Below are 22260 nucleotides of genomic sequence, written 5' to 3'. Positions count from 1 at the left end.
CAGTAATGAGTGACCCGACAGTGAAGAATAAATATATGTTTAACTAGTTTAGCTTGTTCCAGAGGTAGATAAAATAGCTAAGTGTGTTAGGTCTAACTCTTAGTGTGTGTGTTGCTCCGCTCACTGGTTTAGTGACCGGTCCGTCACAGCGGGGCAGAGCTGCAGGATTTCTGCTTCACACACTTTGCATACCGCTATTTTACTGTCTTTTTCGGACACCTTAAAAAACTGCCAGACCGGTGAAGCCAAATTTGCGAGCTTGTTTTGCCGCACACAGAGAAAAGTGAACACACATAAATCAGTAATATAAGTAAAAAATAAAGGTATTTCAGATGTTAAATTAACAGAGACAGCGTGGGTCGCAACCCAGAGTGAACCAAAAACTTAAATTAAAAAAAGTTTTAAAAAAATGATTTCCAGAGTAAGGTGTAGTCGGTATGTAAGAAAGTTAATACTTAAGAGTAAGCACACACATTTGATCGATTTGATAATTACTGTAATGTGATAAAACTGTGCACTGTCTAGCTGTAGTATCTAGGAAAATATTAAGTATGTGATTAGGACTTTATATTAAATGACTTGAATAGGGATCTTTGGGTAAAAATCCTTGATGGGGACATCCCTAGATAGTACTGAAGGAGCCTTGCCTCCTCCACTCCAATTATTCTAGCCGCCTGCTCTGAGCCAGACACCTAATTTGTCTGCGAGTGGTTCTACATCAAGCTGTCAGGAAATACCTGCAAGGTTGTGGTGACTTTGGAAACTGAAGTGAACAAGCAGTGGTGTATTGGTTGTTGGACGCGGGGGATCGCCGTTCCCCCACTTATTTGGAGCCCCCAGTTTTTTGAAGCAGGATTTTGCCAGTGTTATCAGTTGCAAGTGTGTATTTGTTGTAATAATGACAAAAACATAATACATTTCACAGTAATTATAATAAAATATAAAAACGATTTCCTTAAAAAATTATGATTCGTCATCACGCTAAATTTAGTTTGTTTATTATGAGTTTTAAATAGATTTTGAAAGTGGAGATAGAGAGAGAGAAGCAGCGCTGTGTGCTTAGTTGCAATACTGTAGCGCATTTATGCAACTTAGGCCTATAGATTGTTTATGTAACTTACGTGCCGGTGTGTCCATGGTTTTGAGTCTGTGTGTGTTGAGCGCAGCGGCGTCTGCTTTTTGCAGTACAGTAACTAAAGTAGGACTAAGCATACCGGTAGTTTCTGTAGACCTGTCTGCCCGTGTTGTGAGTGCACTGCGCGCGTGCACACTTGTGGCATTGTTTGGGACCTAATTAAAATAGCGTCCACCCAGTAAAAAAATCCCCACTACACCACTGTGAACCCCTGTAGCTGAGAGTGCAGAAAGATTATTCTGCTCTTTTTGTGTGATGACTTTACCTCTACTTTTTCCTGCGACACCTGTTTCCTCTCCACAATAGCAGATTTCTTCTTGTTGAAGTGAAACTGAGTGTCCTCTTTGGCCTTCATCATCGCCTCTTTCTTCTGATCATACTCTGCAGCATACTCTTTAGACTGACTGATGACCTCGAACATCTTGGTCCTGTCCTTTGGGTCCTTCAGAGCGATGGACTCCACTGCCCCCTTGTGATGAGAACAATGATGTACAGACTTGTTTGTAAGGTATTATTACTACACAACTAGTAAGGTGTATATTATACTATTATCAAAGGTGTATATTCTTATATGACCTTTTTACCTGTGCTGGACTATGGTGATCTATTTTATATGAATGCGCCAGCCAATTACCTCACCAAGATAGATGCCGCCTATCATAGTGCACTAAGGTTTGTGACAGACTGTAAGACTTTGACTCATCATTGTACCCTGTATACAAGGCAGGGTTGCTTTCACTTACTGTACGGCGGCTTAAATCACTGGTATCTTTTTATTTATAAAGCAATGTTAGGGAAACTTCCGTCTTACATCTGTTCCCTGATCTCACAGCGTATTGTAAATGGCTACTGCCTGAGATCTAAAGCTGTGGTTGTATTACATGTGCCAACTGCTAGGACTGTATTAGGAAATACAGCTTTTAGATGCGCAGCGCCGCTAGCATGGAACAGTCTACAAAAGGAATGGAAGCTAAGCAGTTTGATTCCATTTCATGTTTTTAAAGCTAGGATAGACGCTATACAATCAGAAAATGTTGGTGTCTGTAAATGCTACTAGTATACAAACTGTAGTATCATATAATGTCCTTTGTTTTCTGTCATGTTTGTATTAATGTTTGGAACTAATTGAAGTAGGTCACCATTGTAAAAGAGGTCTATGATCTCAATGGGTTTTATCTGTATAAATAAAGGTTTTGAATTGAATTGAATTGAATGTGTTGTGCTGCTGTATGTTTGAGTGTAAATATATACCATTGTAATTTATAGTATTTATTCAGACAGAGTACTTAACATTAATTTAGCAACGGAGTTCTCACAGCATTACAATCTGTCCTTGATTTATATACCTACAATCTTGATACCTCCCACTTCATATACTTCATATTCTATACAACATACAGCATATATTCAAGTGTACCTACACAAATGATAACAGTAGTGTTTACCTGGAACACCAGACAGTTTCGAGCTTTGGTCACAATGCCGATTTTCTGCAGCTCCTCCAAGTATTTGGCCAGCGAGACATGTACACCATTGATGCGATACTCAGAAGAGTCCCCTTAAATAATAAAAATATTTGGCATCAGATGATTTATTAAAACTTGGCAAATAAAACATATTTTTTGCTTTTTTACCCCTAGACTTGAAAAAATATACAGAATCCTTCAAAACAAACAGAAACAAGCAACTGTGTAGTTTCATCATTATGACTAATCTATGTATATAATATGTTTCTAGGCAACTAGAAACAATCAAAGTCACTTTTTAAGCAAAAATATTAGTTTTCTGCCTCTCCAAAATTGTGATTTCCTGCTTGCCATCATATTAAACTGAATACATGTGGGTTTTAGGATAACATTTTAATGGATATTTGGCAATATCTTCTGAGATTGTAAAACTAAATCGAATATTCTAGAATATATTCAACATATTTATTTGTATTGAAAATAACAGTTATTTGCAGACCTTGTCCTGCACTCCATTGAACCACCTGCTGCTTTCTGAACAGTTAACCATATGAATGCTCAGATAATAAGATAAACTTATAAACTGACCAAAAATACTCCTGCAGAACACGGTCTCCTGGTCCTCCTGATCGCAGTACCGCAAGGAGACCCTGGCGGTGTCGCGCACAGGCCTCCCGATGTGGGCTCCGTGGATCAGGTCCCGGAGGTGCTTCACCCGCAGACAGGCAGCCCGCTCCCCCAGGGCGAAACTTATGGCGTCCATCACGTTGGATTTACCTAGAATGTGTTTCATAGCCAGCTTAACATTAAAGCTAAGTTAACTAAACTAACCTCCATATAAGGAGTGGCCTTGTGAAGTTAAAATCATGATACATTACTATTAAATACCCTTTAACAGTGTGTTTTACACAGAATATTGATGCTCTGACACAAATGATTTATTATTTACTTAAGCATTATATTTAGTATGTCTTAATAATGTTCATACTGTATAAGAGCATATTTTGGACCTAGGAAAACGTGATATTAGCACAATAGCCTACTAGCTTAAGAATAATTAAGCTAAACTAACATGCTAGTAGCACCGACAGCTAACATTAGCATTGATGGTACAAAAGTTAACTTAGTTTAAACGTAGGGGTAAAAGAGTATATTTTAGAAACTTGTTATGGTCTAACATAAATTATGTTTTTATTTAACATATGCATTATATTAATTATTTAGTAGTATCGACAGCTAACGTTAGCTAGCAACAATTGATGGTACAAAGTTAACTTACCAGAGCCGTTAGTCCCGATTATACAATTAAATCTCATAAAAGGACCGATTACTTTCTTCCCTCGCCATGACTTGAAGTTTTCAATGTCAATTTGTTTGAGATAGCCCATTTTCTTCTTCTTGTTGTGGTGAATCAAGAAGCCTATTAACGTGTAAAGGTCAAGTCATTAAACTGAAGGATGCCGATATTGAGCTCTTCCTGCCGTTAAAATTGAGAGGCGGGAAGAACTTTTTTTTTTGCCCATTGCATATAATGTGAATAAACCATATTCAAACATAGGCTAATGATACAATATATAATCACTGAAATAGTTACATATATTTTTCTTATTCTGTTCTGATTTTAATAGTAACACTAATGGGAATAAAATGCAGATATTTTAATACCACAGTAAAATCTTTAAAGGTCCCATGTCATGGCCATTTCCACTGATCATAATTCCATTGTTGAGGTCTACTAGAATATATTTATATTGTGCAATTTTCCAAACTCACATTGGTTTCTCATACAGCATCTCTGTAAACTACGTGCATTCACTGAATTTCACTCTCTGCCTTTAAGCTCGTTGTAGCTCCAGCCCAAGCCCCCAGGAAGTGCGCCGGAGTCTGATGAGAATATTCGTTGTGGCCAAACGGCGGTACTACACTACCTTTAGGTTGCTGGGCCCGGAAACACTTTTTCCCATTGCCTTACAAGCATGGATGTATTACAACGTGGAGGCTGCAGCGTTGGCCCCGCCCAGCAGCTTTCCCGATCTCCGTCTTCTCTTAGGTCCGCAGTGAAGTAAAGACTGCCGGTCACACTGCGTCTACACATTCGTTCTGTACAACCAACATAGCAATACCCGAAAATGAGTTGACGAGGAAAGGGACACGGCAAAGGAAGGCGTACTTGCCACCGTCTAGTGCTCCATGATCACATCCAGGGCATCACCAAGCCCGCGATCCGCCGTCTGGCTCGCCGCGGCGGAGTGAAGCGTATCTCCGGTCTGATCTACGAGATGACCCGTGGGGTGCTGAAGGTGTTCCTGGAGAACGTGATCCGTGATGCCATCACCTACACCGAGCACGCCAAGAGGAAGACGATGACCGTCTTCGATGTGGTGTACGCTCTGAAGAGGCAAGGCCGCACCCTGTACGGCTTCGGAGGTTAAACATCTACACCCTGACACACCTGGAAAAACAACGACTCCCTTAAGAGCCGCCCAAATGACTTGAAGAGTGTGTTTCTGCTTTTCAGTCAATGAACATTATATCAAACCTAAATTCCATCAACAGAACTCTTGCTAGGATTCTTAATATTAAAAATGTCACCTAATGGACAAAGTTGTTTATCCGACATCCAAATCAATTATGTTTAAATACCACACAGGGCTTTGACACAATTCAGCCGCTGGGTATTGTCAACAGTAATCAACATGGTTTATAATAATACATAATTATGAACACTTTTCAGTTATTCGTTCTTTATTTGAATTCTATAATCTTGTAAATATAACAAATCTAAATATCAACATGTCATGAACAGATAACTTGTCAGATATCACACATTATCAGTTTGGTTAACAGGACTGATTTACATAAATGATAATGGTGTTTTAGGCACCAACATGTATGCTTTTAAGGCTAAACATTTCATCATGGAAATCACTTATCTTCCCTGAATTTGAGGATGAACACCTAACTCAATAATGGGCCTGTGTACTTCCACTCATACCTGTGGAGGAAATGAATTACAAGCATTTAATCAAAAAACTACACCAACCAGCTACAACATGGATAATAGTAAACACAGCTCTTCTCACTATCTTTGGTTATTTTGTGGTGTCATTGAGTCCTGATCTACAACTTTCTACATCCACCGATATCATTTGACATTGATTTAAATAATGTTATTATCTATCGAGTCAGCTATTTATAAGTTACATAGAGCAAAGCAATGATCTTAATCAAATATACTTTCTGTCACAGCTGCTGTGAAAGTACATGTTGTCAGTATTTCTGTTTGATTATTAGTATATACACATCAATGAAATACATGAACATCTTGGTCCTGATATTCACTGCTGACTGGCTTGCATCATTCACAATGGAAATATAGGTGCAATGCGTGGCTCAGGGATACAGAGGACTTTACTGAATGCTACTGAGGTGAAGTAGAATTCAGCAACATTAATACAGAAGACTTATTGAACAGAGGAAACTAAGTGACATCCAGCTAAAGGGGCTAAAGAAATATGGTGATATTAACTTTTACAGAACTGGATCAATATTGGTATATTTGTACTGTATGGCAGGGGGACCAATGAGATGTCATTTATCATATCACAGAAAATAAATAAAGCTTATATATAAACATCTCTTAGTGAATAATAAATGTTTCTTGTGTAATAAATACAAGATCTGGACAATATTAAGGTTAAAGTTAAAACCAATGATTGAAAAAAGTATGATAAATAAATGTATAGTTTCTCTATCTTATATTACTGGCATATTTACATTGTTTCAGAGGCATTATAAACATTTAGAGCCGTCTTCTTATCTGCTGCTATTGTGGACCCGTTGGCTGTTGGCGTCAGAAGTTGAACATTGTTCAACTTCTGACGCCGGAGACGGACCGCTCTGCTACCCACAATTCAGTTCGGCGAAAAAAAGCGGCAACGTGACGTCACCCCATTCAAAGTGAATGGGCAGATTGAAGCTGTCGACGCTGTAGTGTGGACGGGCCGTGAATCGCGCTGAGCTCCGTGGTTTCCTTGTTTAGCGACAGCGAAACACAGCCAAACTCATACTGAGCACACACAAAGTCACAGCCGAAGTAAAAACAATAAGTGTGGCTTGATATTGGGTAAGAAAAAGGTTGATAAATGCTGTGAGAATAGGCCTGCAGAGAGAATTTCGCCGCGATCCGAACTGTCTGTTATCAGCCTGCAGCCAGGGAGGAGAAATCAGCAGAGCTGCCTGCACTCAGTGCGTGTGACGAAGTCCGTGGATTGGTCAATTTGGACCAATCAGCGGGGGCTTAACGTAACGGCTCCACGGACGTAACATAACGGCTCCACGGATTGATCCATTTGGTTCCGGGTACCGCATGACCGTACCGCGTCATAGCTCTGGGCGCGGCGCGGCTACTGGCCATTCCAACGTCACGATACCCAGGAAGTAAACAATGGACAATGACGTATCTCCAACGAGGCGGGGGAGGTATTTTCTGTGTTAAGGCCCTGACACACCAAGCAGTCACCAGAGGACTCGCCGACGCCGGCTGTTGCGTCGCAGTGTTCTCCTGCGTCTTGGCCATGTGTCGCACGGGAACACACCGCAAAGACTTCAGTGCGTGAGTGGCAATAACTCTCCTTACCAGAAGGCGGCGGTAGTGTGTATTCGTCATTAAAAATAGGCAATAACCGGAAAACAGATAAGAAGAGACTGCGTGATATAAACAACAACAAATAGCGTGTGCAAACTGCAGCCTGGTTATGATCCACTGCTGTCTGCCCGTCTTTGGTGCTCCACAGCTACCCGAAGGGGCAAGTCTCCTGTACCGGGTGCACTGGGTTCGCAGAGAATCCCACTTCTTCCTCAGCTCTTTCTCTGAAGCACACAAATAAACGATGTAAGCATTGTGGCTAGTTAGCATGTCCAATTCATATCTATATGCAGTGCCAAACTGCACAGCTAGCAACAAGATAACAACAAAACACAAGGTTGAAATAACAAATTACATTTCACGTTAACGTCACTGTACGCTGGCAAACAATAAAAAGCCAACAATATCTGCTAAAGAGCTCAATTGATGAAAAAGATAATCTTACCCGAGAAACCAAGTTGTGTTTCAATCTCTCGCCAGAGTCCGGTTTTCACTACTCGGTTCGAGTACCTTTTCTCTGTGATGTACAGAGCTGGCCTCTCCTGGATCAATGTGATGAGCAGGTCTTCGTTTGCGTCATTCCAGATCGCCATGATGAGATGAAAATGAATATCAGTCTGTGTGTGCCTTCTTAAATCGTTTGTTTACGTCCCTCACTTCCGTTTCGCTTCTCATGCACTGATTCGCTAGCTGAACAGCCAATCAGAGTGATTGTTTGGTCCGACTGCCAGACCCGATCCATGGATCGGGTCAGGCAGTCCAAATAAGGCGTGTCACGGTCGACGGTGCGGGACACACCAAATTGAGTTTGGGCGACAGGACACGCTTCGTCTCCCGACTTACGAGAACAGCCGATATCGGCTTGGTGTGTCAGGGCCTTTAGAGTTGTACTCGCTACAGGGTGTACTTTGAGGGTTTGTGACTCTGCAGACCGTTTACATGCAGACAAACCTTCATAACAACAAGGGGACGGGTAATAACTGGAAAAGCATGACATGGGACCTTTAAGTCAAAATGTCACTCGAGTATAAAGCAACCAGGCAGTATAAATGAACAACACAATTATAATTTGCTCCACAATGAACAGCTACATCTAAAAATACTTACACATTATTGCATCATTAGATAGAATATATAGGCTATTGTAATACAACATGCAGTATATATTTTTGAAAGTGTATTTGACGCTTTAACATAATACTTTAATTGCAGGACTTTAACTTACAAAGTAGGCATTTTAACACTGTATTATTGTTAATATTAATAAGTAAAGTATCAAAAATATTTCTTCCACCGCTGATAATACTGTATTTTAATGGAGTTATAAGTGAAACCTTTAATCTTGTCAAGTAATTACAAACTAAAGTAATTATACCAAGTCAAGCACATAACACAGTTTATATAACATGGAAAATATATATTTTTTTAAAGGTCTGCCATAACAGACAAAACTATATATTCATGACTTTATTGTTCAATGTTGAAGACAGAAGTTCATACACCAGCAAAGAAAGATGAGACATTTATTCTGTGTCAAATCATTTTAATGTACATCCTCCTTTCTCATGTTACTGAGATCAATAAGGATGATCACGGACGTACTCCATGATGTGTTTGAGAGCCAGCCAGGTCTCAGAGGCGGTGGGGATGATCTGAGTGGGCGGCAGGAGGAAACCAGAGTTACCGGTGTCCCTCAGCTCAAAGGCGAAGGAGTACTTGATGCCTTCGTCGTAAGACCAGTCGATGCTGCCACCGCTGGCTTGATCTGAGAGGAAGAGGAGAGGAGAGGATGGTGAAATATTTTCTTCCCAGTAGTGAAATGTTAGTAAACTAAGTACTGAAATGTATATAGCTGAATATTTCCTTTTTATGCAAACGTCTACTCTACTAGATCTCATAGGTAAACATTGTTGTTTTGAATCCATTGTCTGACAGCTAGTTACTATCCAGATGACCATTTTGAATCCCCTTCCCACATTGAAAACTGTGTTGAGTGCTTCTTCCTCACACATTAATCTGGCTGCAATTTAGAAATTATTTATCTAATATATAATATTCAATCACTTGCATATAGACTCTTATTGCACTATTTTACTTTTTGTATTTACTTGCACTTTTCTGTTTTGTTCTCTGTTATTGTGATGCACTGTTGGAGGAGCCTGTGGCATAAGATGTTCATCGTCATAACTACACAGTAGCTATGTACACATGACCAATAAAAGCCATGAACCTTGAACACCTACTGGCCTCATCAACAAGGGCCATGATAAATACTGAACATCATTTTCTTTACAGTCATTTGACACATTTTTAATAGTGTTTGTTTTGTATATGTATGTTGTTTTGTACACCATTCTTTAAAACAACACATTTTTTGCCCCATTATAAACCATTATGAGTAAACCTACTTGGCAATAAACCAAATCCTGATTCTGAGGTTGCTGATTCTCCTTCTGTTTAAGCTTGATAAACTTTTCAAACCCCTCTTGGATCAGCAGGAAAACAGCTTGTCACAAAGCTGAAAAGTGGGCTGTATTTGTGAGAAATTATGCTCTGATAGAATACTCACAGATGATGTTGCAGATGCTTCCAACCTTGTATCTGGTGCCATGGAGAGAAGTGAGTTTCTTCACTGCTGCTGTGCCAATAGCATCCTGTGGGGAACAGAAAAAAACACAATACTGTAGTCAGGGCCGGCTCTAAACAATTTGCTGCCCTAGGCGAGATTTTTGCCGTTCATTCATATCTTATTTGACCTATTAACATGTCAGGGTGAGTGAAGCAGGCAGGACCCAAATGCAGATTTCACTGATAATACCATTATTTAAAGGTTAACGTAGAACAAAACAGAACTCTTCCCCGTGAACACAGTCAAACAACAAGGAACTAACAATGACAGACAGAAAAAACAGAACTTAAATACACACAAGACTAATCAAGGAAACAAGAGACAGGTGAGGAGGGAGGAGAAAACACAGGAGCACCAGGTGAACACAATCGGGTAATCAGACAGGCGGGAACACAGACAGAAAGCAACAGGCAAGACGGGGTGAACACTTTTCAAAATAAAACAGGAAACCAAAGACAGAAAAAGACAAAACAAAACACAGACAGATGTTGACATAACTTTATTTATTTATGCATATCTTTTTATCTCTCCAGTTTTAAATGATATTTTTGGTTTACTGTCCTATAGTATACATTGAAATGATTTCAAACCTTTTTATCCCAATAATTATAAAGGAGTGCCTTGGAAATATGTGTTTACATAAATTGTGATCAAAACATTTGAGACCCACTGAGATAACTTAGACTAAAGTGAACTATCTAAAGCAGGGGTCCCCAAACTTTTTCCTGTGAGGGCCACATAACCTTTCCCTTCTCTGATGGGGGCCGGGTCAGTTTGTAACAGAAAAAGTGTGACGATCGCATGGGTGTCTAAACGTAAACATTTATTGTTTTCTAGAAAGCCACACATAACCAAATATTAATAACCCTTTCCAGGATCTTCACAGAAAAAAAGTCAGGAAATAAATAATAACACTATTAATGAAATAAATAACACTATTTATGAAATAAATAATAACCAAATAACCCTCTTTGGGTTCTTCACAGAAAAAAAGTCCATTGAAAATAACTGTAAGGGCCGTGCACAATCTTAACAGGTAAAAGTTTAGCTTAGTTGTCAGAGCAGAATCTCTCAAAATAAACGTGGATTTACGTAAAAAAAACAATTTTTTCGGGGTTCGGGTGTTTTGTTTGATTTTAAACAAACAAAGTCTTGGCTTTCAGAATATGAAACTTTTATTTCCAATTTATTTCTCACTCGCAATCTGCTCTTCCGCAGCGCCGCCCCCCCCCTCACTCGCTGAAATTATGAATGTAAGAGTATAGTAATCATAGATAACACGGCAGGGTCCGTTACAGTTTGTTTTCATCTGATTTCAATTAAACAAAGTCTTGGCTTTCAGAATATTAAACTTGTTTCGGCAAATTCAGATGATAAATACAACTTTGAAGCTTCGGCATAATTACAAGCAGAGAACAGAGTAACTTAACGTCACAGCAGGCATAACAACAGCCGGTGTTTCTCGTGAGGGTTTTCCCCGGGAAACAAACACAATACACACAAACGCAAAATTACACAAGCACACACACTCACACACTCGCGAGCTTCCTCTCCAAACGAAAATATCTTCCCTCGGTAGTATTTTGATCATTTGCTAATAATCAATCAGATCGATGGATTCCAGAGAAGAGACAACTTTGAAGGCCTTTTTCTCAAAATGATGACTCGGTGACAGTCATTATATAATGTGACATATTTCGCTTAATATTTGAAGTACAAAAACAATCCTGATATCATTAGAAAGCTAGGAATATCCTCTTTCCAACAGTGCATACAACTCAAAAGGTGTCTTCGGGTCAATGCGACTGATTTCGATAGAGCAGGTCACAACATTTTGACAGGGGCTAGTCTAAGATTCGCGTGGCCAGACTGAAAAAAAAAAATCATAATGCGTCTCTGGTATTGTTCAGGGGGCCGGGCCAAATGTGGAGGCGGGCCGTACCCGGCCCGCGGGCCTTAGTTTGGGGACCACTGATCTAAACCCTCAGAGTCCTTTACCTCACTGAGCTGTAGTATCAGCCTCAGTCTGACTGGAGAGGACTCTCCCTCCACATCATTGTAGAAACATCCTCTTATTATATCCGTTAGAGCAGCTAGCACCAGATGCTAATAACAACAGCGCCGGTACCGGTGCACCCTCTCTCTCTCTCCCTCGCACTTTGGCTGTGAGCTGCGGGCGCCAGATAAGCCAACATCCCCCATTTTCATCACTTACAGCGCCCATCGTACAGGGCAAATGCAAAGTGTAACCGGGGTGAAAAGGGTGTTACATTTACTTAATTATGAATGTTGTTACATCAAGGCCGAAAATTAGGATGAGCACCAACGGTCAAACATTTTTTTTCCCTCCCAGAGCTGCCAGCGCCTCCCCAGATCTGGCGCCCTAGGCGAACATCTATAACGCCAGTGCTACGGGCCGGCCCTGACTGTAGTTAGGAACTTAGAGATAATACTAAAGCATACAGGGACATGACGAAGAAAAAAGGCTAGTATAAAAGAGGATTTCACTCATTATTAATATTACATTTTCATTTAATCGTTTATTTGGCAGGGACAATGCACAGTGATGAACACTTTAAATGTGTCAAGCGTAACAGTGCCAGATTTAGCTTTGAGCTAATTTCCCCATGATCAGGAACATCCAAAGTGCTAAAGTTCCTCTTGCGGAGTTATAAGTCAAGTACATTTGATCTAAATAGCCTCAAACTACTAATTATCCTAAGAGGGCTTGCTGAAATATGCAGACTGTTGGTCAAATGGCAGTTTTTAAGTGTTAATATGCACAAAAAACCCTGAAGCAGTATTGCTAAAAGAAAGTGCTTTTTTTGGCTGAGTTAATGGAAATCATGTGTCATAAGTAATGATGGGTTTATAATTGGTCAATGCGTCAATCCTGGGGTAAAGGATTAGAATTTTCAGCAATAATACAGCGATTCGATGACAAAATGTAACCCTAAGTTGTTAGAATGATGACGCAGGATATTGCCTTTTTAAATCATTATTGAATGAACATAGAGACTGATGTTTAAAAGAAGGTACTGATACAGATGTACTTTCCTCTCTGTCTTTCCTCTGCTGTATGGACAGCTCATAGTGTGAAAAGGTGTCAGATTGAATTTTCCACGAGCCTCCTCACAATTGACTCTTTTTTCTCTTTTTCTTACCAGCTCAGCCTGATGGGCAGCGTTCTTGCAGGAGTAGCCGTACGGGTACATGAGCAGCTGGGAGTAGGCGTGGACGGAGATGAAGGACTTGAAGTTGCCGTGGTTCTTGATGAAGTTCACCACGTTCTTCACCTCAATCTCAGAGTGAGCTGAGGGGCCGTGGTAGGTGTCAGAGCAGGGGTTCCTGCTGGCCCCGGGGCCTGGAGGGAGGAAAAACAAAACACATCATGAGGCCGTAACAAATAATGCAAGATGTTACACTTTAATGCAGGGGTGTCAAACTCAATTTCATCGCAGGCCACATCAGTATTAAGGTTACACTCAAATGGCCGGTTGTAACTTTAAGACTATACAAAAACTATACATATATAAATATATAATATATCTAAAATAATGTATTATATTACATTATTGCCTCTGAATTGGATTATTATCGGATAGGGTAATATAATAATTAACTAAGTTTGAAAGCAGAAGTCTAGGGCAAATAATTGCAAGTCTCTTCAGTGCGTACGTCACAAAATGATTTAAAAAGAAAAAACACATTCTGTAAAAAGTGACATTTTGAAAAAAAAAATCTAATTCCGATAAAAAGTCACAAAAGAAATGCATTGTGGGACATGTAGTTTATGGGCAACCTGCTTCTATCAATCTGCATGTAACCGTATAATAAACATATTATATTCTTTGCAAGCTCTTCTTTGCAAGCTCTTGTGACATGAAGTCACGGGCCGGATTTGGCCCCCGGGCCTTGAGTTTGACACCTCTGCTTTAATGCAATAGTTTAAAGGTAGCAACTCATTTTGTCCTTTGTGGTGCAGCTGAATTGCATTACACTATGTTAAACAGTGTTTATAATGTTCCTACAAACTTCATTCTGATCATGGTGTGGACGTAATATTGGAAACACTCCTGAGAATAAACCGTTTCAATAAGGAACAACAGCATCACAAACTGCAGCCTTCAGAATGACCATAAAGTTAAACAGACATTTATTTAAAAAATACGTAAATAGGCAAATCATATGTCGTGTCCAAAACATTTTGTATCCATTTTCTTGTTAGGAACATGAAGTTTTTCAAATGTTAGTATTGATTGTGGAAGATTGTGTAAAGTTGAGGTGACATTTGTTCATTTCTAACACGGAGGGGACAGGCCTAGTTAAATCCATTCACCTGACACTGTCTAATCGCACCACGAATGACTGAACTAGTGTTAAAAACAGTACATATCAAAGACAGAAGTGCAGGACTCAGATGTCTAGTTGGGAGGGAGGGAGGGAGGGAGGCTGTGGCGCAGTGGATTAGTGCGTTAGTGTTCGGATCAAGGGAGCACAGGTTCAAACCCCACTGCAGTCAGCATGTCGTTGTGTCCCTGGGCAAGACACTTCACCCCAAATTGCTCCTGTGGGGATTGTCCACAGCAGTGGCGTCGCCTGGCCTGGGCATTCGGGGGAGCATCCCCCCGGACCCCCCTAGAGGAGGTGAGGTCCGCCCCCCACTCATAAAAAATAGCACTATATGCCGTGAGCTGATTATCGAGCCTTCATTGTAACAGTCGCGGGTGTACTGTGTTTGTGCGTGTGGGGAGTGTTGCAGTCGAAAATTCCACTGTAGCCACTGTGGGCTAAGCCCCGAATGTTTTCAGGTCCAGGTGACGCCCCTGGTCCACAGTATTGAGTATGTTAGTCGCTTTGGATAAAAGCGTCTAACAAGTAACCTGTCCTGTCTACTACTTCAGCACCATGGACAGTGACATAGATTCAGCACAGTTACTGATATTTCTGGGTCATAGATTCTAACTTGCAAAAGCCAGTCATGTAAAGAATGAATGTGTCAGGTGAATAACATGTTCAACTCAACCCTGAGGCCTCTCTGCTACAGGGGACTGTAGAGAGGGGATAAGAGGTTAACAATGGGCATGTATCCCACCTTCAAATTGGATACTGAGTGTATCAGGGTCTAGAAAGTGTTGGGGATTAATTTGCCCTGCTGACGCAGCTGACCAACCTTGAGCAGCCGTTATCTCCCTTAAGGAGGGGCTGCCCTAGCAAGTTGTTGATGTTACCAGTTTATGACCGGGCAACTCTCCGTTAGAGATAGTTATTGTTGTGGGACACCTTGAACACATCCTTCTCGGGGTGTAGATGACCTCGAGCCATAAGCGACAACAAATGTGATTCAGTGTCCCTCAGCTGTTTAGTCTATCTATTGAAGAATGTAGATTATTACACTCTGAACGAGTTAAAGCCTGGAGCTACAGGAGGGCTCTTCAGGATTGATCTCAACCGTGTGGTCAACTCGTGGCTCGTGACATGTCTTGTGAATTCTCCGGCTGAAGCTCCAAATAAACCGTCAGTGTTTGCCATCAAAGCTCCAGCTCTCCTCGTGTCTCGGAGTCCTGACTCCACTTGCTTCAGAAGTTTCCCCCACAGAATGTGTTTTCAGACAAAGCTGCCCCCCTTGTAGTACAACGTTTAGTTTGTAAACAACACAAAGTACAAGCGTTTACAGTCTTTTTTTTATACAGTACATACCACCAAAGCCTGCATCCCAGTTCCTGTTGGGATCGACTCCGCGGCACATGGAGCCGGGGTTCTCTGAGCGGGTCTTACGCCACATACGATTCTGAACATCACACGGTACATTCAGTCAGGCATGTGTGTTTTTAGAGACATAAAGACAAATATCTATTTAAATAAAGTGGTGTATGCATCAACTATTTCTCCCTCTCAAATATCCATTTTACAGCTAAAATGTCCAAATAATGTTTTTTGTATACACGACATGAAAAACGTGAAAGAAAAAGCGGAGATGTAGCAGCTTTTACAGAACCAACATGTGTGTATGGACTGATAGACGTACGTTGTTGTGTGTGTAGTCGTAGCCGTCGGGGTTGGCGAGGATCAGCATGTAAATGTCCATGTTGTCCAGGAGGGAGGCGTCCCTACTGTAATCTGTGGCAATCTGAGAAAAACAGGTTTTTGAAAAGAACATTCTTAAAAAAGAAAGCAACCTTTCATACTTAAAAATACAAGATTATTTACAAGCAAGAAAGGAATCCATTTAACAGGTTTTGTTTGGTCTGGAAACAATAGTACATGCATTACTATGCTTACCATTTATTATTATTATAACGCTTTTGTTGGATACAAATAGGCATGGATTACTTATCAACTGCCATATTGTTATAAAGCAATACAAGCAACAATAGCTAAAACCAAATACTATATTAACTATGAATATGCTGATTAGTTTTCAGATTGACAGTTTGACTGCAAAATGTCAGAAGATAGAGAAAAAAGTCAAACGTTTTAACCAAGTTCAACCCTTAAAAACTGGATGGAACAAAGGTATTTAAATTACAATAAAACATTGAAAAAGATCAATAAAAAATGATCAATTATAATTGTAAGATCTCAATTATGATCGTTGTATTTTATTGATGTCCGATTGCACGTTGCTGCTCCACATGTGTCAGTCCAAAGTGTTTATAATCAGAAACACAGTCTTCTGGAGCTTCTGGTTGTTTTTTGGAAAGGCTACATGTACTGAATAATGGATATTGTGTGTTTATTGTTTCTCAAAATATTCCAAAGGACTACGCCAGCTGGCTCACACTGGCACTGATGGGGCGAAGCCTGCGAGCTAGTTCAGGCAGTCAACTCGAGCACCAATGATACATTAACACGTGACGCACCTCGTCTCTCTGACAACCAACCAAACACATTCTCCTAAACATGCCGCTCTATTGAAGCTGCCAGGTCTTCCTGCCTCTGCCTCGCTGTGCTGCTGCTGCTGCTGTGTTCACTTGCTATTGCTGCGTTCATGTTCCTGCTGCTGTGTTTCATGTTGCTGCTGCTCGCCTGCCCCCCCCCACCCCCCCAGCTTCCGCCCCAGCTTCCGCCCCAGCTTCCACCCCAGCTTCCACCTCAGCTTCCACCCCAGCTTCCACCCCAGCTTCCACCCCCCCACCCCCCCAGCTTCCGCCCCAGCTTCCGCCCCAGCTTCCGCCCCAGCTTCCGCCCCAGCTTCCACCCCAGCTTCCACCTCAGCTTCCACCCCAGCTTCCACCCAGCTCCACCCCAGCTCCCACCCCAGCTCCACCTCAGCTTCCACCCCAGCTTCCACCCCAGCTTCCACCCCAGCTCCCACCCCAGCTTCCACCCCAGCTTCCACCCCAGCTTCCACCCCAGCTCCACCCCAGCTCCACCCCAGCTTCCACCCCAGCTTCCACCCCAGCTTCCACCTCAGCTTCCACCCCAGCTTCCACCCCAGCTTCCACCTCAGCTTCCACCCCAGCTTCCACCCCAGCTTCCACCCCAGCTCCACCCCAGCTTCCACCCCAGCTTCCACCCCAGCTTCCACCTCAGCTTCCGCCCCAGCTTCCACCCCAGCTTCCGCTCCAGCTTCCACTCCAGCTTCCACTCCAGCTTCCGCCCCAGCTTCCACCCCAGCTTCCACCCCAGCTTCCACCCCAGCTTCCACCCCAGCTTCCACCCCAGCTTCCACCCTAGCTCCACCCCCAGCTTCCACCCCAGCTTCCACCCCAGCTTCCGCCCCAGCTCCACCCCAGCTTCCACCCCGGCTCCCACCTGTAAGCTCGGGGGATAGTTATCTAATCATCACTCAATGTTCTTTGTAAATCTGTGGAGCGATGAGACCCGAGCCTAGACGCCAAACTCAAACTATATGCTGCTTCTAATAAACATATTAAGGAACACGTGAGTTGTCTGACTGAATTACAGTTATGTTGATTAATGTACGTTGTCCTTATAAATAAATCAGTGAAATTAATTACATTTTCTGTTATTGAGATATCATTTTAGCACTTATTTTGAATGCAACTGTAACATATATTATTCCTCTAAGTATTTATTTTTTCTTCACAGTCTCATAAGATCATTTTAATTCAGTCTTTGGCTCCAACTCGTCACCTTGTTGGCGGTCCACACTCCGGTGGCCTGAGAGACCCACTCTCTGGAGTGGATCCCTGTGTCGATCCAGATGGCCGGCTTGTTTCCTCCTTTGCTGAACTACAACACAATGAAAACAGAATAAACTCATGCTGTCAGAATGATGTAGTGAAGATGTGCCCCTGACACAGGTCCAACATGTACTCCTGATTAGGGATGGGTATCGTTTGAAATGTATCGATTCCGATTTCGATTCCGGTTCTGCTTATCGATTCCGGTTCTTATCGATTCCCCATTTCGATTCCAAAATTGTAAAATAAAGAGGTCAAACGTTTAGATAACAACAATATATTTATTCTTAAAAGCTTTAACTGAAATTGTTACTAAAAAATATACATGCAATACAAATGTATTGCACAATAGCTGTGCTTTATTTTAACTGAGCTATGCCTGTGGCAAGCTATTAACACCGTGCCCAATTGTCTTTTTCTTTTTTAGTGTAGTGGAGCCTCACTTCAGAGTGTTTACCGCGACCCATCTTTGGTGTTATGAAGTGACTGAGCTCGTGAACTGTCTACGGGAGGGCGGGGGGAGCCTCGCTGCGGGGCAACTGTGGACCTCTGTCGCCTGTCAGCGCAATTTATATGATGCCGTTTGAAAAAATTAAGGGCGGTGCCGGCCGTCAGCGTACCGAGCCGGCCGTCAACGGCCCGCTGACGACCGGCCGTTCTGTGATTCTCCAGGTCCGCCCTGTATTCCACCGGGTCACCGCAGCTCCGCGGTGCAGACGGACCCGCTGGAATACAGGGTCTACCGCGTTTAGGAACCGTTAAGCAGAACCGAAATTGTGTATTTTGTATGGGTACCCGGTACCCGGCATTTTCTTATCGGTTCTCATCTGGAACCGAGTTTTGGTTCCCAACCCTACTCCTGATGTCTTGTTTGAGGCTGTCCTACCTTCAGCACGTACATGGGCCTGTTCTCATACGACCTCCCGATCTCCAGCTTGGTGACCAGAGTGGAGTACTCAGACACCAGAGTGTCCATCCAGCTGTAGATCTGCAGGGAGACATTACAATACACACCAATGTAAAGTGTGTGTTAAAGCAAACAGATATTGTTCTAAACTGTATTAAAGTAAACAGGTATTATCTTGAACTGTATTGAAGTGAACATGTATTATTTGGGACTGTTTAAAGTAATCCTATATATATATATAAACCTTCTTACCTACACTCCATGACCCAGAGACCCTGACACACACACATACACCTCCTCCTGTCTTCATGCAGCACACACACATAAACTCCTCAACCCAGATGTCAGCAACACACACACATATGCCTCTGCTTATCAGCATGCACACACACACACATACACTTTCCCTCACTAACACACACACATGTTCTTTTTCAAGGTTCCTTGCTGGGAATAATCCGAAGCACCAATATTTCTGTGTACAATGTTTGATTGTTATAAAAGAATAGTTGGTGTGAAATCTTCCCTGGGAAATTAAAGGAGTTAACCCAGGTATAAGATACAAAGTGATTCTGACCTTGTATAGGTCCGATGCTGTCACGCTCTGTTCAGAAGAAAGATTTTTTCCCAGAACTCTAATTCGCTTAGGAGTAAAATGACGGAAGAGCCGACACACATCTCCGCCCCAAATATGTCCATATATACTGTTGTTTCTTCATGCAAAATGCCCCCTGTTTTCTGACTGGCTGGTCCCGATATCTGTATCGCACGACAGTGGAGCGGGGAGTCCGGAGTGTTCTGTTTCAGGGCACTCTGTATTTCGTATTGTGTTTTTTACTGTATTAAAATCAGATTATTGTTATAACTTTATGCCGGTGTGTTGAACTCCCTCTTTTATCAATCTGACCAGGCTCATCTAACGGACGGCGCGGAGCACAGGTGGGCTTTGAGCCACCACTATTGTGTCTGCTCCTACAGTGTACTAAACACAAAGTACTCCAGATGTGCTGTACAATCTGTACACGTGGTACTGTAGGCTAATAGATAATGACCTGACTAGTTGAAGAAAGGCACATTAGACTAAACCGCTGTGGCACAGAATCATTTAATACATCTAATACAATTTCTGGTTACTATTAGTTATTAAAAAAGCAATTGATGTCAACTTAATTCTGCTCCATTTCTCATCCTCAAGTTACGTTTCCTCATGTTTTACTGTCAGTGCCACACTCTGTTTACCTTGATGCACAAACATTACTCTCTACATTAAATACAAATACATTTCATTTTCAAATTGCAAGTTCATTCTTATTTTGTCTTTTTACAAACATGATAGCCAATTGTAAAAAAAAAGGTTTGATTAATTTATTTTAGATTTTTCAACAAAATAGTTTTTTCTCTTAATCTGGAGTCATGAGTAACTTTTGTGTTTGTATAATAATCTTTACCGTCTCCAGACGATGATAAGCTCCGAAGTTGAAGCTCCTGCCGCTGCGCTCCTTGATGTGGTTCTCCATCATCTCGAACTTCTCCTCATCCAGACGCTCCTGAATGTGGCAGACAAACTCATATTTAGCACGGTCATCATTTAACCTGGATGACCCACACACACACACACACACACACACACACACACACACACACACACACACACACACACACACACACACACACACACACACACACACACACACACACACACACACACACACACACACACACACACACACCACCCACCCACCATGTATACATCACTTCAGGGGACATTACATTGACTTTCATGCATTTCCTGGAGACTTATCCTAACCTTAACCATAACCAACACATGCCTAACCCTAACCCTTAACCTTACACTTAACCTAACCCTTACCCTAACCAAGTATTCACCCTAAAATGAATGATTCCCCTCATGGGGACTTCCATTTTGTCCCCATAAGGGAGGCGAGTCCCCACACGTGACTATGTAAACATATGTAGGTCCCCACAAGTATAGTAATGCTAGGCCACACACACACACACACTGATCAGATCACACACCTGCAGGTCGTTGATGAGGACGGAGTAGGCGATGTTGTTGGCGCTCAGGATCTCGCTCACAGAGCTCAGGCTGGAGCTCGGCACTCTGATGTCGACGGGCAGCTCCATGGAGACCGGGCTGAGCCAGAAGTCCAGCTGAGAGCAGACAGGTCACAGTCACATTATGGACATATTTATTGTCTCAGTGTTGTCAAGTTGCTCTGAATTGCATTTGGCCCGGTCATTGTATACATTGCTTTCTCTTAAATTAGTGGGATATGTTGATATAATTATATATTCAAATATAGTCTCTGATTGTGCTTTTTAGGTAACATTAACTCAGGGTATGAGCATACAAAATATTACTTTCATTTTAGAGATTAAATATGGTATTGATCGTATTTTTCTTAATTTCCCTATTTCTTTTTATTGCAGTATTTACTATTTTATTTTCTAATAAGGTTTTTAATGAGTTTTTGTATTGATATATTTCCAGTGACGTGCGGTGAGGTTCAGGAAGGTGAGGCACTGACTCTTTCACAGTCAGATTTACAAATATTATATTTTGACCTTAATCGAAATATTCTGTTATTTTCAAAAGCTTTTTTGGTCTGATGTTTCGATTCATTTTAAACAGACTGTTCAACAAAAGGATACCCACAATCTAAATATTGGATTGTTCTTTCTTAGTAAGATCCCATTTTCATTACCAATGTGGTCTTACCTTGACTTGAAGATGAAGTCCATGCTATCCTTCTGGACAACAATCTCCATTACATTTTTGTAAAAGTCCTCCTTATCTTCCTCTCGTTTCATAAGTCTAGTTTGTTGTTCGCGTCAATTCCGTCTCTGCGTAGAATAACAGTAGCAACAAGGACCTGTGGGCTCACGTGCGCCCCCTTCAGTGCGGCAGAGGTTATGGCTGCCTCCCCTGGTGCTTTTTTCATTGCCGTTGTACGGCGAGCCTAAATATCATATATACGTGAAATAAGTTATTTAGAGACTATGGATGGCGAGGATAAATGTAATAAAGGGATCTACAAACATTACATTGGTGACATACAGTGAGATGGTAACAGGCATGCGCTTAGGGCCCGCTTTCCAGCCAGTTACTGTGAGGTGACGCATTTTGAGGTGAGGCAGAGCTCATCTCTGCCTCACCTCACCCCACAGTAACTGGCTTGAGCGCGCTCACAAAATAAGTGCCCGCGCTACATTAGTGCCCGCGCTCCAGCAAGTTACTGTGGGCTTACGTGAGGCAGAGCTCGTTCCTGCCTCACTCCTTCCTGCCTCACTCCTTCCTCATCGC

The 22260-nt window shown here is 41.8% G+C and overlaps 2 protein-coding genes and 1 pseudogene across 3 annotated transcripts in view; 1 reads left to right on the top strand and 2 right to left on the bottom strand.

The window, feature by feature from the left end:
* Nucleotides 1-3989, bottom strand: part of smc1b (structural maintenance of chromosomes 1B) — a gene marked incomplete in the record, with an annotated part of 21730 nt that extends 17741 nt beyond the window's left edge. The window contains 4 exon segments of the mRNA XM_034205563.1: nucleotides 1401-1604; nucleotides 2581-2693; nucleotides 3190-3378; nucleotides 3881-3989. Of these exon segments, the coding sequence (XP_034061454.1) occupies nucleotides 1401-1604; nucleotides 2581-2693; nucleotides 3190-3378; nucleotides 3881-3989 (615 nt within the window).
* A 741-nt stretch (nucleotides 3990-4730) lies between these two features.
* LOC117539404 lies at nucleotides 4731-5924 on the top strand (annotated as a pseudogene).
* A 2851-nt stretch (nucleotides 5925-8775) lies between these two features.
* Nucleotides 8776-22260, bottom strand: part of cpa4 (carboxypeptidase A4) — a 49912-nt gene continuing 36427 nt past the window's right edge. The window contains exons 1-10 of one of the 2 annotated variants that reach the window (XM_034205551.1): nucleotides 21676-21734; nucleotides 20973-21107; nucleotides 20384-20482; nucleotides 18915-19016; nucleotides 17979-18077; nucleotides 15907-16008; nucleotides 15579-15669; nucleotides 13043-13242; nucleotides 9819-9903; nucleotides 8776-9014 (exon numbers count right to left, since the gene is read on the bottom strand). In XM_034205551.1, the coding sequence (XP_034061442.1) occupies nucleotides 8827-9014; nucleotides 9819-9903; nucleotides 13043-13242; nucleotides 15579-15669; nucleotides 15907-16008; nucleotides 17979-18077; nucleotides 18915-19016; nucleotides 20384-20482; nucleotides 20973-21080 (1074 nt within the window). In that variant the 5' untranslated portion in view covers nucleotides 21081-21107; nucleotides 21676-21734 and the 3' untranslated portion in view covers nucleotides 8776-8826. Of the gene's footprint in view, nucleotides 9015-9818; nucleotides 9904-13042; nucleotides 13243-15578; nucleotides 15670-15906; nucleotides 16009-17978; nucleotides 18078-18914; nucleotides 19017-20383; nucleotides 20483-20972; nucleotides 21108-21675; nucleotides 21735-22260 lie in introns of those variants that run through there. The other variant, XM_034205550.1, reaches the window with a different exon arrangement.

The sequence above is a fragment of the Gymnodraco acuticeps genome, unplaced genomic scaffold (assembly GCF_902827175.1).
Source record: "Gymnodraco acuticeps unplaced genomic scaffold, fGymAcu1.1, whole genome shotgun sequence".
Taxonomy (NCBI): Eukaryota; Metazoa; Chordata; class Actinopteri; order Perciformes; family Bathydraconidae; genus Gymnodraco; species Gymnodraco acuticeps.
The sequence above is the reverse complement of the archived record's forward strand: the minus strand, read 5'-3'. Positions and strand labels throughout refer to the sequence as shown.